This window comes from Cupressus sempervirens, chromosome 4 (genome assembly GCF_028749045.1).
Source record: "Cupressus sempervirens isolate cs-2001-9-10 chromosome 4, ASM2874904v1, whole genome shotgun sequence".
Lineage (NCBI taxonomy): Eukaryota > Viridiplantae > Streptophyta > Pinopsida > Cupressales > Cupressaceae > Cupressus > Cupressus sempervirens.
The window spans coordinates 419,956,793-419,981,323 of NC_143121.1; the positions used below are offsets into that span (position 1 = coordinate 419,956,793).

The following is a 24,531-nucleotide window of genomic DNA, read 5'->3' on the forward strand; positions in this document are numbered from 1 at the left end:
TTTTCATGCATTTTGCTTAGTTTAGTTGCTTGTTTTCCTAAGGTAGTTCCTTGCTACTTTCTTAGTTTAGCCTGTTCTTTTTGTTTCTAAGTTATCACCCTTGTGCGGAACCAGAGATTTCTTGGATTCTTTCAAGCATTATCACGCTTAAATCACCAGACAGAGCCAACTGTTGCCCAAGTTTCAATTCATATCTTTTGCCTTAAGGTTTTGAATCAAGTCAAGTGTCAAAGTCTTGAATCTGAGTCTAGATTGCCTATAGGATGTTCTTTCTTCTCATTATTCCTTGGAGTTAACCTGATGCGAGAATCATATGAGCAATGCATCAATCCAAAGCTAGGTGACAGGGTTTTGGGAGGGTTTGTTCATGCTTTATCTTGATAAGAAGAAGGTCTGGATATTCTAGTGATCATATGTTCCTTGTTCCCAATCATGTGAAAAACAAAGATTTATGTTGAGAGGTTGTCCCTCATGAAAGTATTTCTACAACTCTCTAAGAAACCGTAATTCTAAGATCAAATGTTCCATTAAAGCATTGATGCAGATAGAATGAAGAAATCACTTGCATGTATAAAGAAAATGCAGAAGAGAACACTAAAGACTGAAGGTGAAGATTGATATATGGATCATGAGAAGAAACCAAAAAGCAAGACCAGTTTGATTCAATACAGAACAAACACTCAAAATGTAGAAATGATGAAGAACGTGGTCAACGGTAGCAAAGACCAAAGTTGGAATCAATTCGATGAATAAAGCATGTCTAATCATCCACCTCACCAAATTGACACATCAAATGAGCAAAATAATGCATTTCATTGGTGAGTTGAAAAGTCAAAGTCTTACATATCAATTGGGGCCCCATTTGTTAACATAAGATCAATGCATATTCCAAGCCAACAAATCTTGAAAGATCAACGGACGACACTTTCCCACATTCTAGAAATGCTCGAGAAATAAACAATGCGAGGAAGCGACAATGAGGCACATGTCCAGTGGGCCATCACTTTTCACAATACGAATCTTATGATAATCTATTATAGTGATTCCATTGGGTGTGATAGGTTGTCTAAAACTACTTTGCCTCCTACAAACAATTTGATTATCCTTTATTGCTCTTAGGTTAAGAGCTTATTGGGTTAAGACTTCTAATCTCATAAAAACATATTCATTGCACATCATTGCAAATCATAGGGAATTGTACCTAATCAATTTAGAGGGCAGTAATAGAATACATACACTGACCCATTTGTTGCTGAACATTCTTTTGTTCCTCAAATTTTGGGCATCTAGAGTCAAGATAAAGCCAAGTTAAAAGGATGGACAAACTGTTAACCAATAGTTTTTGGCGACTCTACTGGAGATAATTCAAATGAAAGCTCTGAAGAATTTCCCTTCATAATTAGTTACACTCTAAATATATATCCGAGTTGGAAGAAAGGACTTCTGGTATTCAGGTGTTTGCCATAAGGACTTGATACCAGTTTACAGCCTCAACCTATTGAAGAAGTGAACTAAATGTCAAATTTCAAAGTTGAAGACTGGTAAGATAATTTGAAAAACACCATTTATCTGAACATTTGATACACTCTGGATCCCAAATAAACTAGGAGTGCCAAGGAGAAAGGAAAAATTGACCCAATGTAATAACCCAATGGGTTATAACTTCATCAAATATCAAATTCTTCTCTAATTCAGTTGTTTGACATTTCGTCAAACACTTTGCAAACAAACTCTGATACCAATGTAATATCCCTTGCCCAAACTGAATAATTTTAGTTCAAGAAATATTGTCAAATACTTGTATGTTGCCTTTCTCCTTTTTGCTTTTTTGTGTTTTAGATTGTTTGATATAGTTTGAATAATGCTAAGAAGTTTAGAATGTTCGCAAATGATATTACAATACCTCTTACAATGAACTAATATGCAACTGCAATTCTTTTTGGTATTTTCAATGCATATACATGGAAACTAGACATGGAATGCATACCTACAGCCAACTAACATTTTGAAAAACAATTGGCATACAACTATTATGCTGATCATATATGCTATTAGATAGACATTTCGTCAAACAACTGGTATGCAACATATATCTCCTTTATTGAATTCATTTCGATGTACAATGTTGCTATGAATTTGCCAAGACAAATGGGCTTACAATAATGACTACAGCAATGCCAAATTTGATTCTAAGTTATCATTTACAACAGCAAAATTATATGCCTAAGATTACAATGCTAACTACTAATAGTTGCTAGAGGAACCTGATAATAGTGATGCCTAATGGATGGAGATGAAAGTTGCAATCAAAATCAAGCATAAATACTGTAGCACGGCACTGGTCACTTGTACTATAGCAACAAAGAAAAAACGATTACTAATGGCTGTCAAAGATTAATCTTTAGGTCTGCACTCGATAGTCCTTCAATATTCTTCAAACCCTACAGTTATTCTTTAACATTAAGCATAAATAGAACTTCAAAATGAACCTCTACTGAATGCCAAATTCAACGGATATTTCACCACCTCAAATGGTTGCAACACTGAAGAATTGATGCTCTCCAATGGCTAATTGAAATCAGAAACCCTTAGTTTCTTCTCCCAAGTTCATATCAAATGCAATTGATGATAGTCGGATGCTTAACAATGAAGCTCTCGCATCTATTTATTTTTTTCCTTCACCCTTCTAGAAGGTAATAAAATATTATTTAATTACACTCTCTAGAAGCTTCCCCCTTTCCAACACAATAATTAGTTGTACTTCTAGAAAATGCACTCTCTAGAAGCTTTCCCTTTTCCAATACAATAATTAGTTGTGTTTCTAGAAAATTAAATTAATTAAATATAGTCACCTTTAGATTTATTTATTTGTTGACCTTAATTTAATTTATTTCTCCACTTAGCCTTTGGAGAATGAAAAGCTAAGAACTCCATAGAGGGTCTAAAAGATGGGGAACATTACACCCAATATACGAAGAGCTCAAGAAGGCTAATTTTCCTATCCTAAAAGACCTTTGCAGAAGAGGAAGAACACATGCAAGGGAATCTGTAACTAAACAACTTCAAGATACTCTATTGTCTGCAATTGATCCTTCAAGAAGAACACAGAGAAGTCAATCCTCTGCTCCTCCTATTGTCATAAATTCTATTCCTTCTATTTTTTATACTTTGTTGTTGATTGGTATTGCTCTTCCTGTTTTTGTTACCTTTCAAACAAATCAAATCACTGTACCAGCAATTATGGCACTACCATGGGAAAATGCTATTGGTCCTCTTGCCCTTGGGGCTAATAATGATCTGCCAAGAGCATTGAGGAAGAACATTCCCAGATTCAATGGAGATCGCTCTACTTCTACAGAATAGCACTTAAGTGCTTTTCATAAGGCTTGTGGTGTAGTAAATCCTCAACATGAGAATGTGGCAGTTAGAATATTTGTAGATACATTAGTGGATAATGCTGCTGATTGGTTTCAAGACCTACCTGCAGGATGCATCACAAATTGGAACATCGTGAAACAAAGGTTTGGGGAAAGCTACAAAAGCACAAAAGATGTGCAAACCTTATAACGTTATAAAGGAAAAGTTATAACGTTTTAATCTTGAGCATTGATTTGAGATCAACAATGGGAATTACAACTTTTGATGACTATTGGAATATGAAATATATGGATTTGGCGTGAAACGACAAAAAATGAAGAACAAATGATTTTCTACAGAATTTTCTACAACTGCATAAAGATGACCAGTCATGGTGTGTTTTCAAGAATATCATGGATTCAGAATCATCAAAAGAAGGGATGCCACATGTTCATATGACTAGATATTTTCACATTTATTCTCTTTTATATTATGATTGTTTCTCTACCAAAATTAGAAAGGATAACAGCTAGCTATAAATGTAACCTCATTTGATAATACAAAAGTCGGCAAACTTGATGGTGAATGAGTCTGTAATTCCATTTACTTTCTATTTACCAGTCATGTTTTGTTTCCCATTCTTAGATTAGTCTTGCATAAAGAGTTGAAGGAAAATTGTATGTAAACCTGTGATAATCAGGTGGATTCCATTTCATTTTGATGTTTGCAGTGAAAGTGATTCTATTTACTTTCCTCATATATGATTTTGCTTCCTCTCTTGTTCATTTCATATTATGTTAGAAAGTTTCGTTGGGATTTGAAAGACAGATATTTATGAATCTATTAGTAACTTGCTGAATTCCATTTCATTAAGTCTAGTAGTCAAAGCAATTCCATTTGCCTTCATGTACATCTATTTTTCCATTTCTCTTTGCATTTAGATGATTAACACTACATTTAGATTAAAAGTAAGAGTTACGAATCTTATGATAATCTATTACAATGATTCCATTGGCTGTGATAGGTTGTCCAAAACTACTTTGCCTAAATTGTTTGTGCCTATAGACAATTTGGTTATCCTTTACTGCTCTCAGGTTAAGAGCTTATTGGGTTAAGACTTCTGATCTAATAAAAAACATATTTGTTGCACATCATTGCAAATCATAGGGAGCTATACCTAATCAATTCAGAGGGCAGTGATAGAATACATACACTGATCCATTTGTTGGTGAAGGTCCTTTTGTTCCTCACATTTTCGACATCTAAAGTCAAGGTAAAGCCAAGTTAAAAGGAGGGACAAACTATTAATCGACAATAGGTTAAGCCTGGATCAGCGAAAATGATCTTGGAAGAGATATTACCCTCGAAGAATGATGGGGTCAAGACGTATGAGGCATTCTTAGATGAAATTTCGATAGGTTTTAAGTCTCTGGCGCTAGGGTAAATAACCATAATCTTAATAGAATTGGATTCTAACCATAATCTTAATAGAATTGGATTGTAGAAAATTTTCGGTGACGGCTTAAAACCCACCCAATTTTTCTCCAATCTCTTCTAATATTGCAACATTCATGAGCTCAATTGGGAAATTATAGAATTCAAACCACCAATATGCAGAGATGTAAAGTGTTTAGTGTAATTAAAACTTGATTTCCATTTAAAGAAGGAGATTTCAAATCCTTTTACAAATAGAGGAGGGCCTATGAGGATTTTATCTCTACATTTGAGATCTAGGCATTCTAAAAAAATGAAGCCATCTTGAAGAGCTATTGTACTTACCTCCCCTTTGAAAGTGCATTCCAACCACTTGGAGATATCGAAATTTGAGATGTGTGTTCCTCCCTAATATGCAACCAAACCAAGGTTGTGACAATCATTCCAAAGTCGGTTGGATGTAGAATTTTTGATGGTTAATTAATCATAATGAGGTGCACTTGGATGCAAGGCTAGCGGCTCAGGGATTGGAATTGGGACCGATTTACAGGGTAGGTGGAATTTAGCCGATAAAGGGGGGTGCTCAAGGATTAAGGTGAAGCTTGTGAGGAATGGAGGGCCGAGGCTTGAAAATGAGGGTTTGAGGTTGTCTTTGTGACGTGTAACCATAGTCCATCCATTATCTATTGTATTGAAACGCTTGAGAGGAGCAGAATGAGTGGATTGGAGATTCTGTTGGAAACGCTGGTGGTGAGTGTAGCCATTAGCAAGTTGAATCTGGTATGAAGGTTTAATGAGGGTGTATTTCGTTCTATGGAGATAAGGTTGAATGAAGGCTTCCTTTTCGCGCTTGTAAGGTGGATCTAGATTAAAGATGCTCTTGATTGTGATTGGTGGATCAGGGAGCGTGCATGGATTAATGGCTAAAGGAGCAGAACATCAAACATCTACTTCGTCTGAAAGTGAAGCGAAGGGGTTTGATAATTCCAATGCATACTTTGTTTTGAAAAAATGGGATTTTCCCTTTGTTGGATTGAGCAACTTGTGGTATGTGCGAAGATTATCAAACTTTGCATTAGGAGGCACTTTATTTGTGTGAAAATTGCAAGTTTTTACAAAGCGAGCCATTTTTTTATTAGCTCGCGGTATGTTTTGTCAGTACTTCTTGAGTTATGTTTTGGTGATATAAATTGTATTTAGTGATATATTTATTCATCATAAAGAGCCTTTATCAATAGGTCCTCCATTATTAGAACATAATATATTGTTATCTCTTCATATCCGATTGTATTAATAGATGATAACCATTTGTTTTCTCTAATTAAATTCAGCAATTTACTCGTATATTTTTCTGCAAGTTTCTTTTCTCACATGATGACATGATAGTGGCTCTGATACCAGTTGTAATGTCCCCTGTTGGGACCTTAGATAATTTGTCAAATGTTTCACTATTAAGTTTTTTGCAAACAAATTCTATATGTATTATTTTTCACCTAGATATCTTTTCAGTGTTTTAAAAATTCTTTATATACATTGATATTAGAAAAGGTGTGGCTTTTCATTCAATTATTTGTACTATTTATTAATATTAGTATTATAGTTTATTAATAATATTATTAGTAGTAGTATTATTAATATGATTAATAATCTAATCATTATATTATATTTTATCATTTTATATAATAATTAATTTTTCATTCTTAACATATATTATTATAGTATGAATACAAATATTATTTTATTATTATTACTTTATTTATTTGTTCATTTATTATTATTGTTATTTTATTTATTTATTCATTTGTATTTTTTATTATATAGATCTTATTTCGGTAGGGATATCATAGCAGATAGGGTTCAACAAGCTATCCATTAGTGTGATTTTTTATTTGCATTGTAAGAGGATGTTGGAGAACGCATTTGAAGAAAGCTTGGTTGCCTTTTAAATCTCAAGCAACTTCTGTACTGAATGAAATGTTGATTTTCTTCATCACTTTCTTTGTAATTAGAATTTAGTGTTTGGTGTTTACTAAATTGTTGAAAGCCTGATATCAATTTTGTTATGGTACCAATTTGGGTACAAGAGCAGATATGGGTATCGAATCTCCGATAGTAGGAAAAAATTCCCTTGGTAACATGTTTGAGAATGATGTGTATGTGTATGTGTGTGTATGTGTATGTGTATGTGTATGTGCATGTGTATGTGTGTGCGCATGCACATGTGTATGTGTGTTTACATGTGTCTATCTGTGTGTTGTGTTCAAAACTATACTGTAATGTCCCCTTTATAGACAATGTCAGAGTATAAGTTGTTAGCCCATCATTGCAACCCTCGTGGGAAAATTTTATGAATAAGGGGTCTTAGTTGGTTAAGCCAATGGTTATTTTCTTGTCCAGTGGTCAAGATGTTTAGGATTGCCCTTGGTTTGAGTCAGATTGCCACACATACTATTTATAGTAAGTGTCTATTTTAGTAAAGTCATGGTTTCTATCTCAAGCATGGCACCTAAAAAGCTTGGTGGTGGTATTGAGATTCAATATCGTTGACTAGAGAAGCTATTTAGAAACTTAATATTTGTACCAAGAATTGTTGAGGAGTTTCTATATCTGGCAAGGGGCTCCCGGACTCATGGTATGCTCAGTGATTGATTCATTTGTTAGTAGACTTAATTTGAGGGACTTGCTACTTATAGTAAGTCAATTGTGCCCAAGATACTATTTTTGGCAGTATACCTAGACTTGGTATTAGCTAACTGCATGAGTTGATTAAGTGAAATAATTTATTGGATCAAGTTCAAGGTATTAATTATTAATAAAGATTTATTTATTAATAATTAACTATTAAAAGTTATATTATAAAGTTATTTAATGAGTGGGGCCAATTGACTTCAAAAGTGCATTAAATGATTATGATATTAAAGGTGGCCAATTATTTAATGTTTTCCTAAGTCAATATGGCACATGAGAAAGAGAATATCATCTAACAATTTAAACAAAAGCTAAGTGGTATCTCATGTGAAGGGCATTTAATGAATTAATTATCAATGGCGAATATCAACCTACATAAAAAAATTTAATGCATTTAAGTTATGTGAAAAATGAAAAAGAAGCTACTTGGTCAATTTGTGAGGAAGATAAAATTATAATGAGCCTTGCAAAAAAATGGAATTCAATCTACTATGCACTTGTGAATTTGTAAATTTGTTCTTGAGCTGCAGGTTTCAAGTTTGCTGATCTGGAAAAACTGTGACTTCTTCCCAAAGTCGCACTTGAACGAGTGAATCTAACCAACGAATTGTGCATGTGCTTGTTAACATGTACAAGAGGGGCTCAGTGGTCCCACTAGTCAAGATCCGGCTCATGCTAGAGAAACAACATAGAATGATAACAATGGTAAATTGTCCCAAGGATGTTTATGTTGTCTTGGACATTGTTCTTGACAAGGGGATCAAGCAAAGACTCAAAGTGATTCTCTATTTGAAGGATGGAAACAAGTCCTCGTGGATGACTGTGCAATGTCCCTTTTCCTAGACTGGGTAATTAATTCTAAGAACCTGTAACAAGTATTAGTAGATGAGATAGATAACATAAACATTCTTTAACATGTGACCATTATTAATAACTAAAAGATATATAATCATTAAATCATCTCAATGCTAATCCCCACACTACACCAACCTAATTCTTAGAAGGAAACTCTACTTAGATTTACCTAACCCCTTGATGAGAATAGCTCTTGATTAGGCAACCATCATATCGAGAGAACTCCTCTAAGGCCTCTAGGATCTCTATTAATGAGTGAACCCCTTAATAATGATTACTTGGTAGAGATCCCACCTCTAACCAAGCCTCTTATCTCTAACATATGCATATGTTTAACCAATATAATTTATTGCCTCTAAGAGATTCTCTATGAATCTCTCTCTGGATTCTAAATTGGAATCTCGACATTCACAAAGAATGCCGTCTAATTTCTATGAGTTCTCTTAAGAAAACATGACATTCTAATAAATGCCCTCTACCAAGTTCTTGCTTGGTCTCTATGAGAACTATAAAGTTCTCATCACAAGAATGATTATCAATTCTTGACTAATAATTTATCTACCACATGATTCATATATATTTCTAATATAAAAAATTTAAATGAAACATACCTTTGGTTCTCTCTCTAGATTCTAATTTGGAATCTCGACATTCACAAAGAATGCCCTCTAATTTCTATGAGTTCTTTTAAGAAAATACAACATTCTAATGAATGCCCTCTACCAAGTTCTTACTTGGTCTCTACAAGAACTATAAAGTTTTCATCTCAAGCATGATTATCAATTCTTGACCGATAATTTATCTACCACATGATTCATATATATTTCTAATATAAAAAATTTAATGGAAACATACCTTTGGTTCCCTTTAATTCTGCACTGTATATTCCTTCTCAAAATGTATATTATTTTAATTCTCTATATTCCTTCTCAAAACATATTAATTTAGTTCTCTATTTCCTCTACCCTGATTGTTCTGTAATCCAGCTGCCTTTGAATATAATTGTTTTTCAATCCTCCCATATTTTATTTCTTATCTATATCCTTCTAAAAAGTCACATCCCTTCATAATCGCAATCCTTCCAAAACGTCACATATCATAATTACAACCTTGTGAAAGAGTCATAACACTTCATAATTACAGCATTTACACAATCATTCATAATTACAACCCTTTCAAAGAGTCACATCATTTCAACCTTATGAAAAAGTCTCTTCCTTTTTTCTTCTCATTCTTTTCCTCTTCCATTAATCCTTCATTTACTTCTATCTTCTCCTGTTCATTTCTCTTTCAAATGAACTCTCCTTCCTTTTATATCTTAATTTGAAGGAGTCACATCTATTTATTACATATCTCTTGACTTTTGTTTAGATTTAGTTAATTTATATTATTCTATATTATATTGTTTATTTTATGTTTATTGACATTTATTGTTAAATCCTATTTAGAAATAGAGCATTGTTTCTATAATATTATCTCTTATAGTTAATTTTATTTACTTATTCATTCATTGTAATCTTATTCTTATTAGATTATTTTAAATCTTATTTTAAATAGATTATATATGTTGGTATTTATATTATAATAATAATATTTGATTATGATTGAATTCCTATGTTTGAGCCTATTGAGGGTATTGGTGACAAGGCAAGCATGGAGGATGTTGTGGGTATCACTATGAGTTGTGATTGGCATGATGAGAGTGTTAGTTTTCAGGATTGCATGGAAAATGTGGGTTCTTCTACGTCTGATTTCTATGACAATGGTAAGTCATGTTTACAACAGCATGAGACATCAGAGAGCATACAAGTAGAGAATGTTGATACTCCTAATTTAATTACTACCGATGTTATCAATCAAAGAGAATCATGTCGCAATGAGTCTGATTTGTCATATCAGACCTTTTTTTTTATAGATAAAAGGTCGAAGACCTCTTAAATTTCTCATATCAGACTTTAGTAAATGATTCAGAGATGTTATTGGTTGATAATAGGTACCGGGATCATAACTCACACAGACTTGCAATTACATGAGTGGAAGCATGTAAGGAGATGAATATAGCAATAGATTCTACTTATTCAAATGAACCATTCGTTAAGGTACCAAGGAGCAGTGCCTCGGATGTTGAAGTCTGCGAGGATGATTGTACACATGATGTTATATGTCATGAGGTGAGCGATGCAGATACAAATTTCTATCACACTGCAGTTTGTGGGTCAAAGAGCTTACATGAGAGTCGGGGAGTTCAAAGGTAGCTCGTTGTAACATCCCATTTTTCCTAGTCTTAATTAACAACTAACATACTCAAAGGATACAATTATCTCTTCATTTTCATGGGAAACAATTAAATCAGTTTCATTCATATGAAAGGGATTGACGGTTAATACCAGTTAAACAAAATTTCTTAACTAAAAACTTAAAACACCATCCAAATGAATTTACTTTAGAAATTGAAATCCACATACCATAGAAACTAAGATCGAAATCAAACTAAGGATGCTTCTGCAACCATGCGGGTTAGTCCACAAATACCACTATAACATTATCACAAAATGACTTCCATCCAATATTGTTAATTCAAAAATCAAAAGATGATTATCATTAAATACCACTATATAAAATTAGGGCATCACTTACCACTGTAATCATTAGGGCATCAATTTCCATTGAATCTTTTAGGGCTTCTGATACCGTTGTATCACTTAGGGCTTTCGATACCACTGATTCAAATAGGGCTTCCGATACCACGGGTTCAATTAGGGCTCCAGTTATCAATCAATCAATTAGGGCTTCAGATTCCTTTCCTTCCGATTACTTAACTGTGACAGTAACTCAAGATTAGAAAATATGCTTAAAATCAATCCATAAATCTATCTCTTGCATCTAGGTGTAACGATGAAATAACTCAATTAATCTTACCTTCTTGCATATTAATCATAAAAGTGATAATACCTGTTTCCGACAACCAATTGAATGTATGACTTATCTTTGTCTGATGCACGTCCGATAACTTATGGAGAGGTGAAACATTATTAGGGGCTTAACCACCCAACCTCAGACCAAATCTTATCCCCACACGATCTCTAACAAGAAAGGCCCTCCCTACCCGGAATAGACAAGGGTCATCTTACCATTTTGCCAAATTATAACAAATTAAACTGCCAACTGACTTCATGTGAACCTCAATGGCTATATTTCAAATTAGGTCAAAAATTGGGATGTAACACTCGTGGCCAAGCATTGAGGGTGAAATATAGTCAGATTGCTACAGCCATAGAGCATTATGAGTTAAATGTTAGCTACTCATGGATGGGGTACTTTTGTGACAAATGAGCGTTATGATAGCACTCTTTCCCTTACAAAGTTTCACACCCTTCGAGAGGCCATCAGGGTAATGAAACACAACTATTTGCAGCTATTAGCCCAGAGGGACTACCTTCTCGAGTAGTGTTGCACTTGTTATGATGCCTTGTTGCAAAAGGAAGAGAAGGTAGTTGAACTCATGAGCTTGGGGTGACATCCGAGACATTGGAGAGCACCCAACTGGCTCTTCAGGAATCGCAGTTACGGTTAGAGGAGGTTACTATGGACTTGAACCGAGTACAAACTTCACTAATTGAAGTTTCAGTTCAGCCTCCTACTGTGGTAGTTGGCAATGAGTTGATACCCACCAGTTGTAGTGAGGATATGGCTACATTTGTCACTGATTTAGGTGCAATGGATTTAGCTGGGATGAGGATATTGATTGAGAGTTGCAAAGAGCCTCTTGTTGCAAGTTCTCCAATGGTTAGCACATTGACAGACGATGAATGACAGGTTAAGATGTAGAGGTAGATTTGGTTGTGAGTTGTGTAGCAATTCATGATACCACTCCGTATTCTTCACTAGACACATGTCGAGTATCATCTATTTTGCGGGTCATCTGTTTTGGGGGTCAACTGTCATGTTGATTTGTTTCCCTCTCCTAGAAGCAAATTAGCTATTTCGTCACATGTAGTTGATTATGTTCGACAGTTTGTTGAGCCTGAGAGGTGGAGGGACCAGTTGAGGGTTCCAATAGAGAAGGTTGATTCAACATTGTCTCATTTTGACTACACTAAAATTTGTCTATGGAGAAGATGAAGGTCGTAATGAACATAAACCAGAAAATTGAACCTGTGCATAGACATCCTATTGTGCTGCTTAGAGTGTAGGTGCCCAAACATACTTCAATTCCATTCACAACTTGAAGCATTGCATGGTTGGCAATTCTTTAAAGATTTTGTACCTTACCACCAAACATTTCCCACCATGTGTCTAAGATAAGAAAAGGAGAAAAATAAATCATATTTTCCAACATTAAGTTTAAACAATTAATAATAATATGAAAATAGGAAAAATTTAATAGATTTTTAAACATAATGTGTACCCTTAATATATTTTTACTTGGCTGCAATGTCAACCAAATAATATTTTTGCACATGTCACAAGAAAAGAAATATCCTTATGCCAGCCTAAAGGTCTTGATCTCATGGACTATAGGTGTAGTAACATTAGAATCTAGTGACATTTGCTCTAGCCCTGCATAGAGCCCACTCAAAATTTCATCTACCTTGAAATCAAGGCAGTATTGAAATGCTAAATTGAGGTAATAAGCAATTGCATTTTGGGGCATGTGAAGCTAGAGATTCCATCAACTATCAACAATCTCCCAAATGGAATGATACTTGGCCTCAAATCCTACATAGATGGATCTAATGGCCTCCTTGACCCTATCAATGGCCTCATATATGTAGCCCTTTGTGGGCTTCTCCCCATTAACAACCCATACGAGAACCAGCAAAGGCTTAGTGAACTCTAATTCTTATGAAACAATAACTTAAGTGTGAACAAAAATAAGAAAAAAAATGAAAAATATGAATAAAAGTTAAAACCTTATGTAGGATTAGATTTCATTTACCTTTACAATCTCCACAGCAATTACCTAACTCATCAAACATCCATTTTTCCATATAAATCCTCATATTGATCTTAGCATAGGATGAGGAAGTCCACTCACTAACAAACATGAGCCTCAGAGCTCCCTTTGATTGAAGCAAGAAGTACAATGTGATGAAATTTGTTGCACATCAAGATATGTCAAGGCAAGCCAATTCTTTGTCCTTTGAATTGCCTCATTGGATTGAGAAGCCATATGTGACCGTATATGAATTTACAAGTGGTTTTGGCCAACTCCACAAATTTCTTCACCCATGGAATCATATCAAGATCCTCCGGTGTATGGGCAATAGATGGAGTCCAAAATAAGGATGGAGTCCATCAATAGTCTACTTGCAGCAACATAACTTGTTGCATTATTAATCAACACTTACACCAGTCTCCCAATCCACCTCAGCTATAAATTTCTCTAAACCTTCACAGAGGAATATCAAATTTTTCGAAAATTATTGAATCATTAATTCATTTCATGATGACGATGCCACCTGTAAAAAAATCGAAGATTCACTAAAGCGTAAATTAAAAATAATAATCACTAAATCAATGCATTGTAGGAAGAACAATCACTTGATAAAAAAAAATCAGCAATGTCATATTTCTATTAGTCCAATCATTGCTCATAATGGTGCAACCCTAAGTAGACATTGCTCCTCTATTGTGGCTTTTGCATCAACCACCATTTGTGTCAAAATTCAACCCTTTATGTCATATTCACTAGTAGCTTTGAACCTTACCACACAAACAATAATGGCATCAACCATATCTTTTTAATAAGGAGACCTAAGCGTCACAAATAAACTGAATAAAATAAGTATTGTAATATAAAGAGTTTAAAATTTAAAAGCAAGAATCAGAATATAAATTTGAAAACAATCAAACAAAAAAGAATTACATGGCTGCAAGAATGGAATGGTACAATAGTACCAAAAGTCTCCAATAGCACCTCTAATTGCATCGTGTATGTTATTTTTCCAACCTGTTCTCTTAATCGATGGTCTTGCACTACCATTGGCACTAGCACCAACACCATCACCAACATCAAAACTACTGGGCCTAGGGCAAGAAGGACAAAATGGAGGCATGGAAAAAGACTCTCCACTACCACCAATGTCTGCCATCTCCTCCCTTTCCCACTTTTTCACATCTTTTTGGAGCTCAAATGTTTCTAGTTGAACTAACACCTCACAAATAACTTTAGGAAGCACTTGTGAGTATTGCATACCATCATGGACTCATATATGTGCAAGACGATATTTCAAATTATCAATGGTTCCTTCATAATAAATTGTTATGCAATAAATTGTGAGCATTGCATACCATCATGGACTCGTATATGTGCAAGATGATATTTCAAACTATCAATGTCTCCTCCATAATAAATTGTTATGCAGTAAAACCATTTTACTTCTTTCTTTTGCCTAGGGAAAATTTTAGCATATTTCTTGACAATGTGATAAAGACAATTTGAAAATACGAGATCTGCTGCAATAACATATATATTAAAAAATTAATATTTGTGATTTATAATTATTAAACTAATACAAAAACTATAGGGTTTGCAACTATAAAATAAATGTTTTTATGAAAACCACCTAGGGATTGTTCAAGAAATGTGCATTTAATTTCTTTGATCTAATAAAACGAAATAGAAAGTAAGAAATGAAATTTAAAGAAAATGCAATTTGAAATTAACAAAAAAACAAAAAATCCCATCAAAATGCAAACTTACCTCTTAAATCAAGCTTTGAATCAATAGAGAGCTTTCAATCATTGGTAGACACCTTTTGATGCACCAAAAATATTTACCAACCTGCCCAAATGCAATTCAAGAATAGATTTTCATTGTACCTCTTTACTTCCCTACAGTGCATTCTAAATTTTTCTCACAACTCTCTTTTCTCCTTATCCTCTGCCTTGAATGTGACATTATGTTATTTTTAGGGTACAGGATCAAATATAAGTAAGAAAAAACAACTCAAACAATTAGTTTTTTGTTTATTTTGACATTTTCCATGATACTATTGTGCCAGAGTCCAAGCATTGAGACTCGAGTAGCCTAAGCAAGCCTTGTGAGTCTCTAGACATGGCGAGTTTGGGAAAGACACGGCATGTCCAAATCCAGGCAAGTCTCATAACTCTAATAAATTATTAAATAGTGATTATAGTTGGCATCACGTGCAAAAGCATGTGACATCCAGAGTTAAAAGTTTCATTCACTTGAATCTTATGCCCATCATGAAAGATTAAGTTGGTCAAAGCAATGAATGAGATGATGCAATTTCGACTATGTTCCATAAGGGGCATATCCCTTGGGAAAGTACTAGCATTCCAAATCCTAGAAATTTTTGGGGATGGGTACAACTAGGAAAGGTCCCTAGGCCTATCCCCTGTGTGCAAAATATACAGAAATGTTTCCAAGATGATAAAATAAAAAGTCACAAGATGGAAGGGGACAGCCAAGGGACACCTGGATCCCAAGAATTGGTACATCCCAACACTAAGATTACGTAGAATTACTATAAAGTAACACTAAGATTACATAGAAATACTATAAATTACAAATTTCCAAATGCTCCAAAGAAGCATTTCCTAAACGTTGTCAATCAGAGAAGCTTTAAAGGAAATGTTATGCCCATAGATCATCCGATATCAATCTCTCTATGCCATTTCTTATTTTGGTAAGCTAATGAGATTAATTGTTTATTCACTTCCCTAATTGTGAATAGAACACTACATCATCCTTGTTATTATATTTTACACAGGCATTACTTCTATTAATTTGTATATTTGCAGAAGTCTGGTATTTATTGGCGAAGCTGATCCCTTACTATTAATTACAAGATATCTCTTTCCCTGACATGTGTTGGTTTGTGGTGACCAATCATGCAAGTGCTACACTCCTCATGTATCACCGTCAAAGTTTGAGGTTGGTGTTCGGTGTCATGTATGCAATTGATCACATTGTCAACGTCAAAGAGACTTGGTTTGACAGCCAATACTGTTTGAGATCACATTGTCAACGTCAAAGAGACTTGGTTTGACAGCCAATACTGTTTGAAATCACATCTTTGGCAATACCTAGCCTAAGCATCGATTGACTAGCCAAGATATGCACAAGCCTTAAGTATCTCTAATATTGCTATACAATATTGAAATACAAAATTTCCTAAGGAAAGACGACTTTAGGAAGTTACTTCCTTAATCGAATATTTCAAATGGTGTGTGACATATATAGTAGTGCAAGCATCTGAAACAAAACTTACATTGTGAAGGAGTTTCATTAACAGCATTCACATTCATATACTGACATACTACTCATTGGCAACAAACAAAGGCTGGCAGTACAAGGAACGTGGAAGATTGATTCATGATGCCCCCATCATATGAATTCAATCATATAGGAATTTTGTGATTCTTTCCAAGTTTACTTCTAAAATTGTTGAGTTTGACAATAAAGATTTTGTGAATTTGATCTGTTTGTTCCTATATCGGTTTGGGAACATTACAAAAACAATATGGTCATGACTTATTGTAAATGCTTACAGCATGGATAAGCTTGTAGATACTACAATCTTGATAGGTATTCAATAATATTGAATAATTGAATAGTATAATGGGTGAAGCAACTTGTTAGTGGGATGGAAGTTTCTACATTCAATAAAATGAAAGTAAGACAAATGGCAACCCATGCTAGGGATAAACGGTATTAAACAGCATATTGCCACTTCAAAAACAATATTCTGCATGGAATCAATTTAATATTGTTTCTCAAGCAAGTTCATTGTGGTTCAATCTCCTACAAGAATTGTGTATGTTCAGATGAAGAGGAGGAGCAATTCAAATGAGTGAGTGAAAACTATCAGTAAGGCAGTGAGTTTGTAGGCAGCGCTTCAACAGAGTCTATCATATCATTATTAGTAGTGTTTGAGAGCAAAGGCATTATTTAGGATAAACACAAAATATTAAAGGAAAAGTGTGATTAAGAAGGATTGACTAATCATTATCAAAGGGCACAATGAAGAATTACGAATTGGGCTGCAACAAAGGGACACTTCTCATCCAAATTCTTGATACTTAAGTGGGTCAATACTCATTCCCAAAAATATTATCGATTGGGATGATCATGGAATAATCATCGAATCGGAAAATTTTAAATATATTTGATACTAATCACATGGAAAAAAGATCTGAAAGGAATGATGAGAATGTTGATTTATAAATGGTATTCATCAAAGGAGATGAATTATACTATAATACTGTTAATATATATATATATATATATATATATATATATATATATATATATATATCCGTTAATAATTATAAAATAAGAATAATTTCAGTCATGTATTATATACACATATTATATATTTACACACACACACATACATATATATATATAAACATATATACATATTACATATACATATACATACATACATACACACACAAATATATATAGCCTATTCCTTAATCACAAAGCCTGTTAAGAGAGTAGGTTGGTTTTGTCAGGGAGAGGCAGAGTAATTCCTCACAAGACAGGACAGTCCCAAAATTGGTAAGGACATGTATTTCCAATGCCTTGAGGAAAAAGTCCCGGGATGGGTATATACATGTAATTTGGAAACTTTGAGGGAACCTGCTTGTAGAATGGTTACCAAGTGCCCTAAGGACAACTAATTCCCCAATATTCTTAGGGTTGACATTTAGGAGATAAGGATTTGAGGCTTAAGAATGTCAACTGTCAAATGTATTGTGAATCATTCATTGTTTCTTGAATCTTAATTCAATTCAATTAAATGCATACCGATGTGTGCTAATCAGTAAAAATTGTCAGCTTCCAAGCATGGAGCATTACAGAGATATAGTAAATTGCCAGTTCCAAGTGTATCCCTAACCCTAATCGGGAATTTTAGGGTAAATCAAGTAAAGCCCCAGTTAAGGACACTGAAGTTCAGGTGCAAAACAAGTACATGGGAAGAAAAGCCTGGTTTTTCAAATTTAGAACAAACCATAGAAGATCAATGATAATTATTCAAGATAGTAAAACAGTTACAAGTATTAAGAACGAAGTGATATAAATAATTTTCTAGGAAAGGAAACCTCTTTCAAATTTTAATCATCAAAATGATCAATCAGGACCAAGAGAAGGAAGCAGGAATGCAAGGGAACTTATATAGGGTATGGAAAAATCAGCAGCAAGCACGTGCATATATATATTATAAACACAGGCATGGTAAAATCTATACCACTAAAATCACATGCTATCAAGACATGAAGCAAACCTGCAATAACTTTCGTCAGAACACCCCCCAATGCATTTTGTAATCGCAGGCAATGGGAAATGATCTGAAAATGGCAAGCAAAGCTTCCCATTAAGAAGATCTTCCACTACTTCTTTAGGAATGGGTGATGTCATCTTTGATTTGTTTTCAGGTATTTGAAGGCTATGATTATGATTATGCAACCCATCTCCATTCTCCATATGTACAGACCTGGCCACAAGTCCCATGGGGAAATAATTTAAATATTTTTTCATCTCAGACTCACAGAGCTTTAATCCCAGTTAAATTAAGTCTCACCGTAGGAATAATTGTCGTCCAATTTGAATTTCTATTGATCCAATATAACAAAAACAAAAGCTGCAAACAAAAGAATTGCCCTGCAAAGAAAAATGGAAAGCTAAATAAGCTTAAAGTACAAATCTGATACAAGAGAATGAGTAATGAAGTCATTATAATGGCTCTTTTTGTAATCACATAAGAACAGGGCAAAAAAATGGAAGTTATGGAAAAAACTGCATGACCTTCTGTATGTTGATTTAATATACTTGGGAATCAGAAAGAACCCTCCAAGAAATAATATATACCTTGTTAGCAAAATGTTGTGCCCCAACCAACATGCGGTCTTGCAACACCAACTCATCCTGTCGAAAATCCCTCTCTGCAAATACACCTGTAGTATGTATGCACAATGGTTGTTTTCACTATAATGATACTTGCAAAATACTGTGATTTCTTATACACATATATGCTACCAATGAGGAAAACCATTAATTAAATTTACCTAAACCAGGATGCAAGATAGAATTCGCACTGAACAAAATTATCTTGTTTTTCTTAGAAAAAGGGGAAATTAAACGGTCAATTTAATATTGAGAAGATACTGTTGAACCCTGAGGATGGATCCATATTGTTAAAATCAATCATAAAGGCAATGTTTTCTTTTCTTAAGAATCAAACCCAAGGTACGCATTTTAGTAACAGGAGGAGATGCCATCACTAATACTATGAAGCATCCACCTTGGAATTGTAAGAAAGCTTGTTGATGATCAAGGCCTGCCATCTACTGAGGGAGTGAACAACATCGAGTTTGGATAAGGTCTAAGTATTTATAAGTTCTACAGACACAAAGCACTTAAGAAATAAAGAAAACTACAAAATAAAATAAAAGTATAAAATACAAGAAAATACAAGACATATATGGCAAAAATAAATACAACAATTGCCTTAGCACATACTTATTATACAACACTCTAGAGATAGTTGATTAATTGAGCCAAGCTATTGAAAATAAGAACAAGGGTTTGAAGCTATGTTACCCAGGGATCCAACCCCAGCTCTAAAACCTCCGTCTGGGTACTGGAAATGATCCGGGGACTATGGGTTGTCCAGGGCATCCCTTCCTCCTACCCAATTTGCCAAAAATCACTGGAAACATTTCGGAATGTGATATCCCAACATTCTGAAAAGGGTTATGAATTTTAAATAAGTTTGACAAAGAGTAGACGTACCTTGTCCCCTGTACAGAATCTGCATTTTTGTAACGAAGTGTGATGATTGATGGAGCTTGACAATCACTACGACATTCATCCACCATGTAGACAACATGACTATGATGTCATTTATAAATTATAAGTGACCTAAAAGATCACTTGTAAACCTATCACAGCATATTGGCTATATGAGGAACTGATGACTTGACGATTGGTTAAAACCACCAATTATCTTGTGATCACCTTCAGAATATACATTTCATTTAAGATAGCAATCAAGCTACATCCATAGATACATCACCCTGCATACATGTATCCATGATAGATCATACCATATCTGCATTCTGCCATATACATATGTACCATAGTCATTTCACTGTCATGACTATGTATACAGTAGTGGTATCATACCATCATACATACATGGATACAAACTGATGATTGTATCTGCATTCATATTGTGTTATATTCGACCAATAACACATGAGCTTTCATATAATCATGCCACCTTATAACATTGCATATAATCGCATCATAGTATTATTGCAGCACAGTGGCATTCTTCATAAATCGCATTATACCTGTGATTATCTTTACAGAACATAACTAAACATATTATGGCATTACATTATAATTGGTTAATGGCCAATTAGCATAAAAATGATTACTTTATTATTATTGTAATCATTCAGATTAGGGAGGTGTCTTTTCATGCATACACCTACCTCGCATATCGCACATATATTATGATGATCGTATCATTCAATCAAAGCATGATTTGGAGAAATTATATCTCATATCCTGTAAGGATCGCTCTGTAATAGAGCATATTGCCTTTGGCATTCACTCAGTGCAAGCATATAAAGTCTATAGTCAGAGACAACATTATCACTTGAGCATATTATTATTCATATCAGACACAGCTTCCAGCAATATTCAAAATATACAAATAAAGTCATCTCAGAGACGGCCTGCATATTTTGCAAATCATTAATTGTATTTCAGACACTACAAGCGATACAAGGTACTGACATTTCCCTCAGTCATTGCATGCAATTTCCTGTATATTGGCAACAGCATAAATATTAGCTTGATTGTTATGCAATCATAATTATTTTGTATCTGAACCATATTGCATATGCATTTGGAATTATGTATTATCCAAATATTACTTTTAATAGCAGAAATTGTTTCTATATTCATTGAATTGTGAAGAATACAACTAGTGTCTCTGGAATAGAAAAGAGAGGCATTACACTGAAACTTGGGAACGGCTTCAAAATTTTAGGGGAGGCCCATACTTACCAAGGATGCCTTAGATGTCCCTTGACAGTGGCAATAACGAACAAGTATCCCCGACAGGATAGGCAATGTCAGCAATTGAAAAAACACATTTTTCTTTTATAAAATCTTTTCTATTTAATTTTATTGTGGGCCCCTCCTTCCAAATTCACCTTGAGAAGCTTATTACCATTTAGTAGCTAACTCTTGCTATATGAAAACCTTAGATTAGTACTGGTAAAAAATGAAGATTCCAGTAGTTTTGGGCAACATTGGTCTAAGAATCGTGAAATTAAGAATGATGCTACTCATGCTACTTGCTCAAAATCATATAGCAGACTGTTTGCAAGGTGTTGGGAAAGTCTGAAAAGTTCATTACAAGCATGGAACTTGCACCTTTATGTCATTTTGTGGCAATAAATCAATGAAAGGTTCGTTCTAGGTTGATTAGGATCCGTTTTGGAAGATTTAGTGAATATTGGAGGTTGGACCAAGGTGCCATCTTGTTGTAACAGACCTATAGCATGACCAGGTCAATGTAGTCTACCTGTTCATATCAATATGCATCCCATTGTCATTGTAGTATAGTGGTATCCATACCTATTGTACCCCCGAGCTGTCCTAGTGGTGGAGAACTTGTACTCTTGAAAGATGTTAGTTGCAGTTTATGCACCCTCATTTCAAAACTTTCCACCTTGCACATCTCCCCATTCCTAAGAGTCACCCCATTGTTGTCTTGGCCGAAGTCACAACCCACAACATCGTGTCATCACCAATTTTATAAAGCTTGCAAGCCACGACCATGCTTTCAACACTCCCATGTTCCTACGATCCAAACGACACTGTCACCAGTTGCCCTTTTTCCTAAGGTGATAGCTGCTGACTAAAACTTTGAAACTTCGGGAAGTCAACACCTGCCCAATGGCGGGTTTCTCGAAGCACAATTGCCATAATATTACCTTGCATTTAATGAAGCAATACTGGTGTAATCTTGTAAAGGGATATACTCTTGATTTGAGTGTAAAGCACGTCTTGTCATGAGTTGGTGAAGAACAAGGTTTAAATTTCTCATGTGTCACCCTCTTTAATAAGCTAATTGGAGCAGTTATCATGTAATAACCCGACATCGCTTATGGCTCAAACAATCACCAATTTCCACACTAATCAGTGGTTTGACATTACGTCTAACACTTGGCAAGCAATTCTATTACCACTGTACATATAATGTTTAAAAAAATTTAACACAAGACTAGTGATGTTTTACTCACAATTATCAGATGAATCAGACTTCAAAAATTTACATTGATAAATACCCATCACTGATATGTAATTCTGCCCTTTGAATTTATCATATAAAATTCTGAACTGTAAGCCTTCTTTAACTAATAACACTGAGTTCTTATTTGATCACAGTAATGCTGCAATGATATAAATTATTACAAAAATGAACCCCTGGAAAATATCTTTCATAAAATGGTTGTAGCAGACCCTATGTTGCACGCTCCCTCTTCACCAGAAGACTCGTTTTGTAATGTCTGATATAGATCGCAAATCTCTGTGAGTGCAGATAGTAATGCCCAATGATGTCGTGGGCTACCTGTAGATAAATGATACCACAGATTGATATCCGCCCAAGATGAAAGATTCCTCCTGCTACGTGTGTCTCCAAAGCAACAGTAATACATAAATGGAGAGCTACAGCCAGATTGAATTTATTAATTCAATTCAAATACAAACCCTCAGCCAAAAATTGATCCTTTCAGCAGTAGTAAATAGAATTAATGATAATTCAATATTTTTCAGCTACAATATTCTCTCCCAGCCACAGAAAAATACAGTAAGGAGATTTAACCAAATTCAGAATTAAATCACTATACTTCAGCAATGATTCGAAAATACCTCTCAGCTTCAAACCCTTATACTTCAACAAGGGTACAAAATAAGAGCCTTTGAAGTGTCACCAAGACAACTGAAGAAAATAAGATAATCAAATAATCAGATGCTTTACTCATCAACTGGGCTCGTATTTATAATCTTCAAATGGCACAAGTTTCCTATATGAATTCCACTTAAGAAGCTTACTCATCACAACATTAAAATATAATGAAGTGCCATTTTTATAAAATTTATTAATTGCTTTTGGCTTCCAAAAATGACCTTTCCCACCATATCATAATATTCTGAGACACAAGGCCACTGTTTTTTGTGTCCACGATTTCAAACTTTTTGACCCGGTTCCAAAGAGCTAAGATAGTGAGGTGACCAACATACAACACCAACAAAAAATAGCAACCTCAGCATATTTAAATAAATAATAATAATAATAACTCACCCGTCTTATGAAAATAACTAAAGAAGCATCAGAATCAAAATTTGACAACACCAGAGTGATCTTGATGAAAAAAGACGATGAATGAACTTGACGGGGTGACTTACTATAAATAAACACTCCCTCCAAGATTCTTGGAGCCCAAACTAGAAGTCCGAAATAAAAACTAAGAGCATCATTCAACTCCTCTAACTCAACTAAGCTCATCAAAACCAATAGTTTGACTTACTATAAATAGCAAGTCCCTCAAACAGAGCGAAAACACACTATAGGCTACTGAAAAGCCTGTAACCCCACAACTGAGACCCTCAAATCCCACTATCAACTCACGAGGGTCGCAATGGTGAACTAACCAAGCCAACTACAGGAACCTGCTAAAAATGGGAACATTACATATAAATGAAGTACAAATTCATTCTTCAGCCACCTTTTCCTCTAACGATCATTTTGCAAGATACGCTAGTTGCTAATTCTCTCCTGTCGAGATGGGAATTCTTGTTCTAAGGGATACAATAATGAAGAACCCGAGCCCATGCTCCAGCCTGACCTCACAGAAGCAGAAATGGAACAGTTACACATCATCTCCAGTATGTTCAGTGTTGCTTGGGAGTTGAGAACCAACCACGCCCGCTACAAGAGCAACATTGTTGAGTTGGAAGGAGAGAGGGACCGCACTATACTAGCTTAAGTGGAAGAAGAATGGGTCTTAGACTTCTACATGTGAACGTGGACGAAGAGGAAGGAGTGGAAGATGAAGGAAATGTGGAAGTGGACCAAGATGGAATCTAGGATGTTACCTTTCTTGATAACGGAAACAATGTCGTTTCCATTTTTT

The 24,531-nt window shown here is 34.6% G+C and overlaps 1 protein-coding gene across 3 annotated transcripts in view; it reads right to left on the reverse strand.

The window, feature by feature from the left end:
- Positions 1–24,531, reverse strand: part of ATXR2 (histone-lysine N-methyltransferase ATXR2) — a 250,198-nt gene that overhangs the window by 162,422 nt on the left and 63,245 nt on the right. For all 3 annotated transcript variants that reach the window (XM_089825371.1, XM_089825370.1, XM_089825372.1), the window contains 3 exons: positions 19,181–19,266; positions 18,894–18,973; positions 18,597–18,806 (listed from right to left, as the gene is read on the reverse strand). In XM_089825371.1, coding sequence (XP_089681497.1) covers positions 18,597–18,806; positions 18,894–18,973; positions 19,181–19,266 — 376 coding nt within the window. The remainder of the gene's footprint in view (positions 1–18,596; positions 18,807–18,893; positions 18,974–19,180; positions 19,267–24,531) is intronic.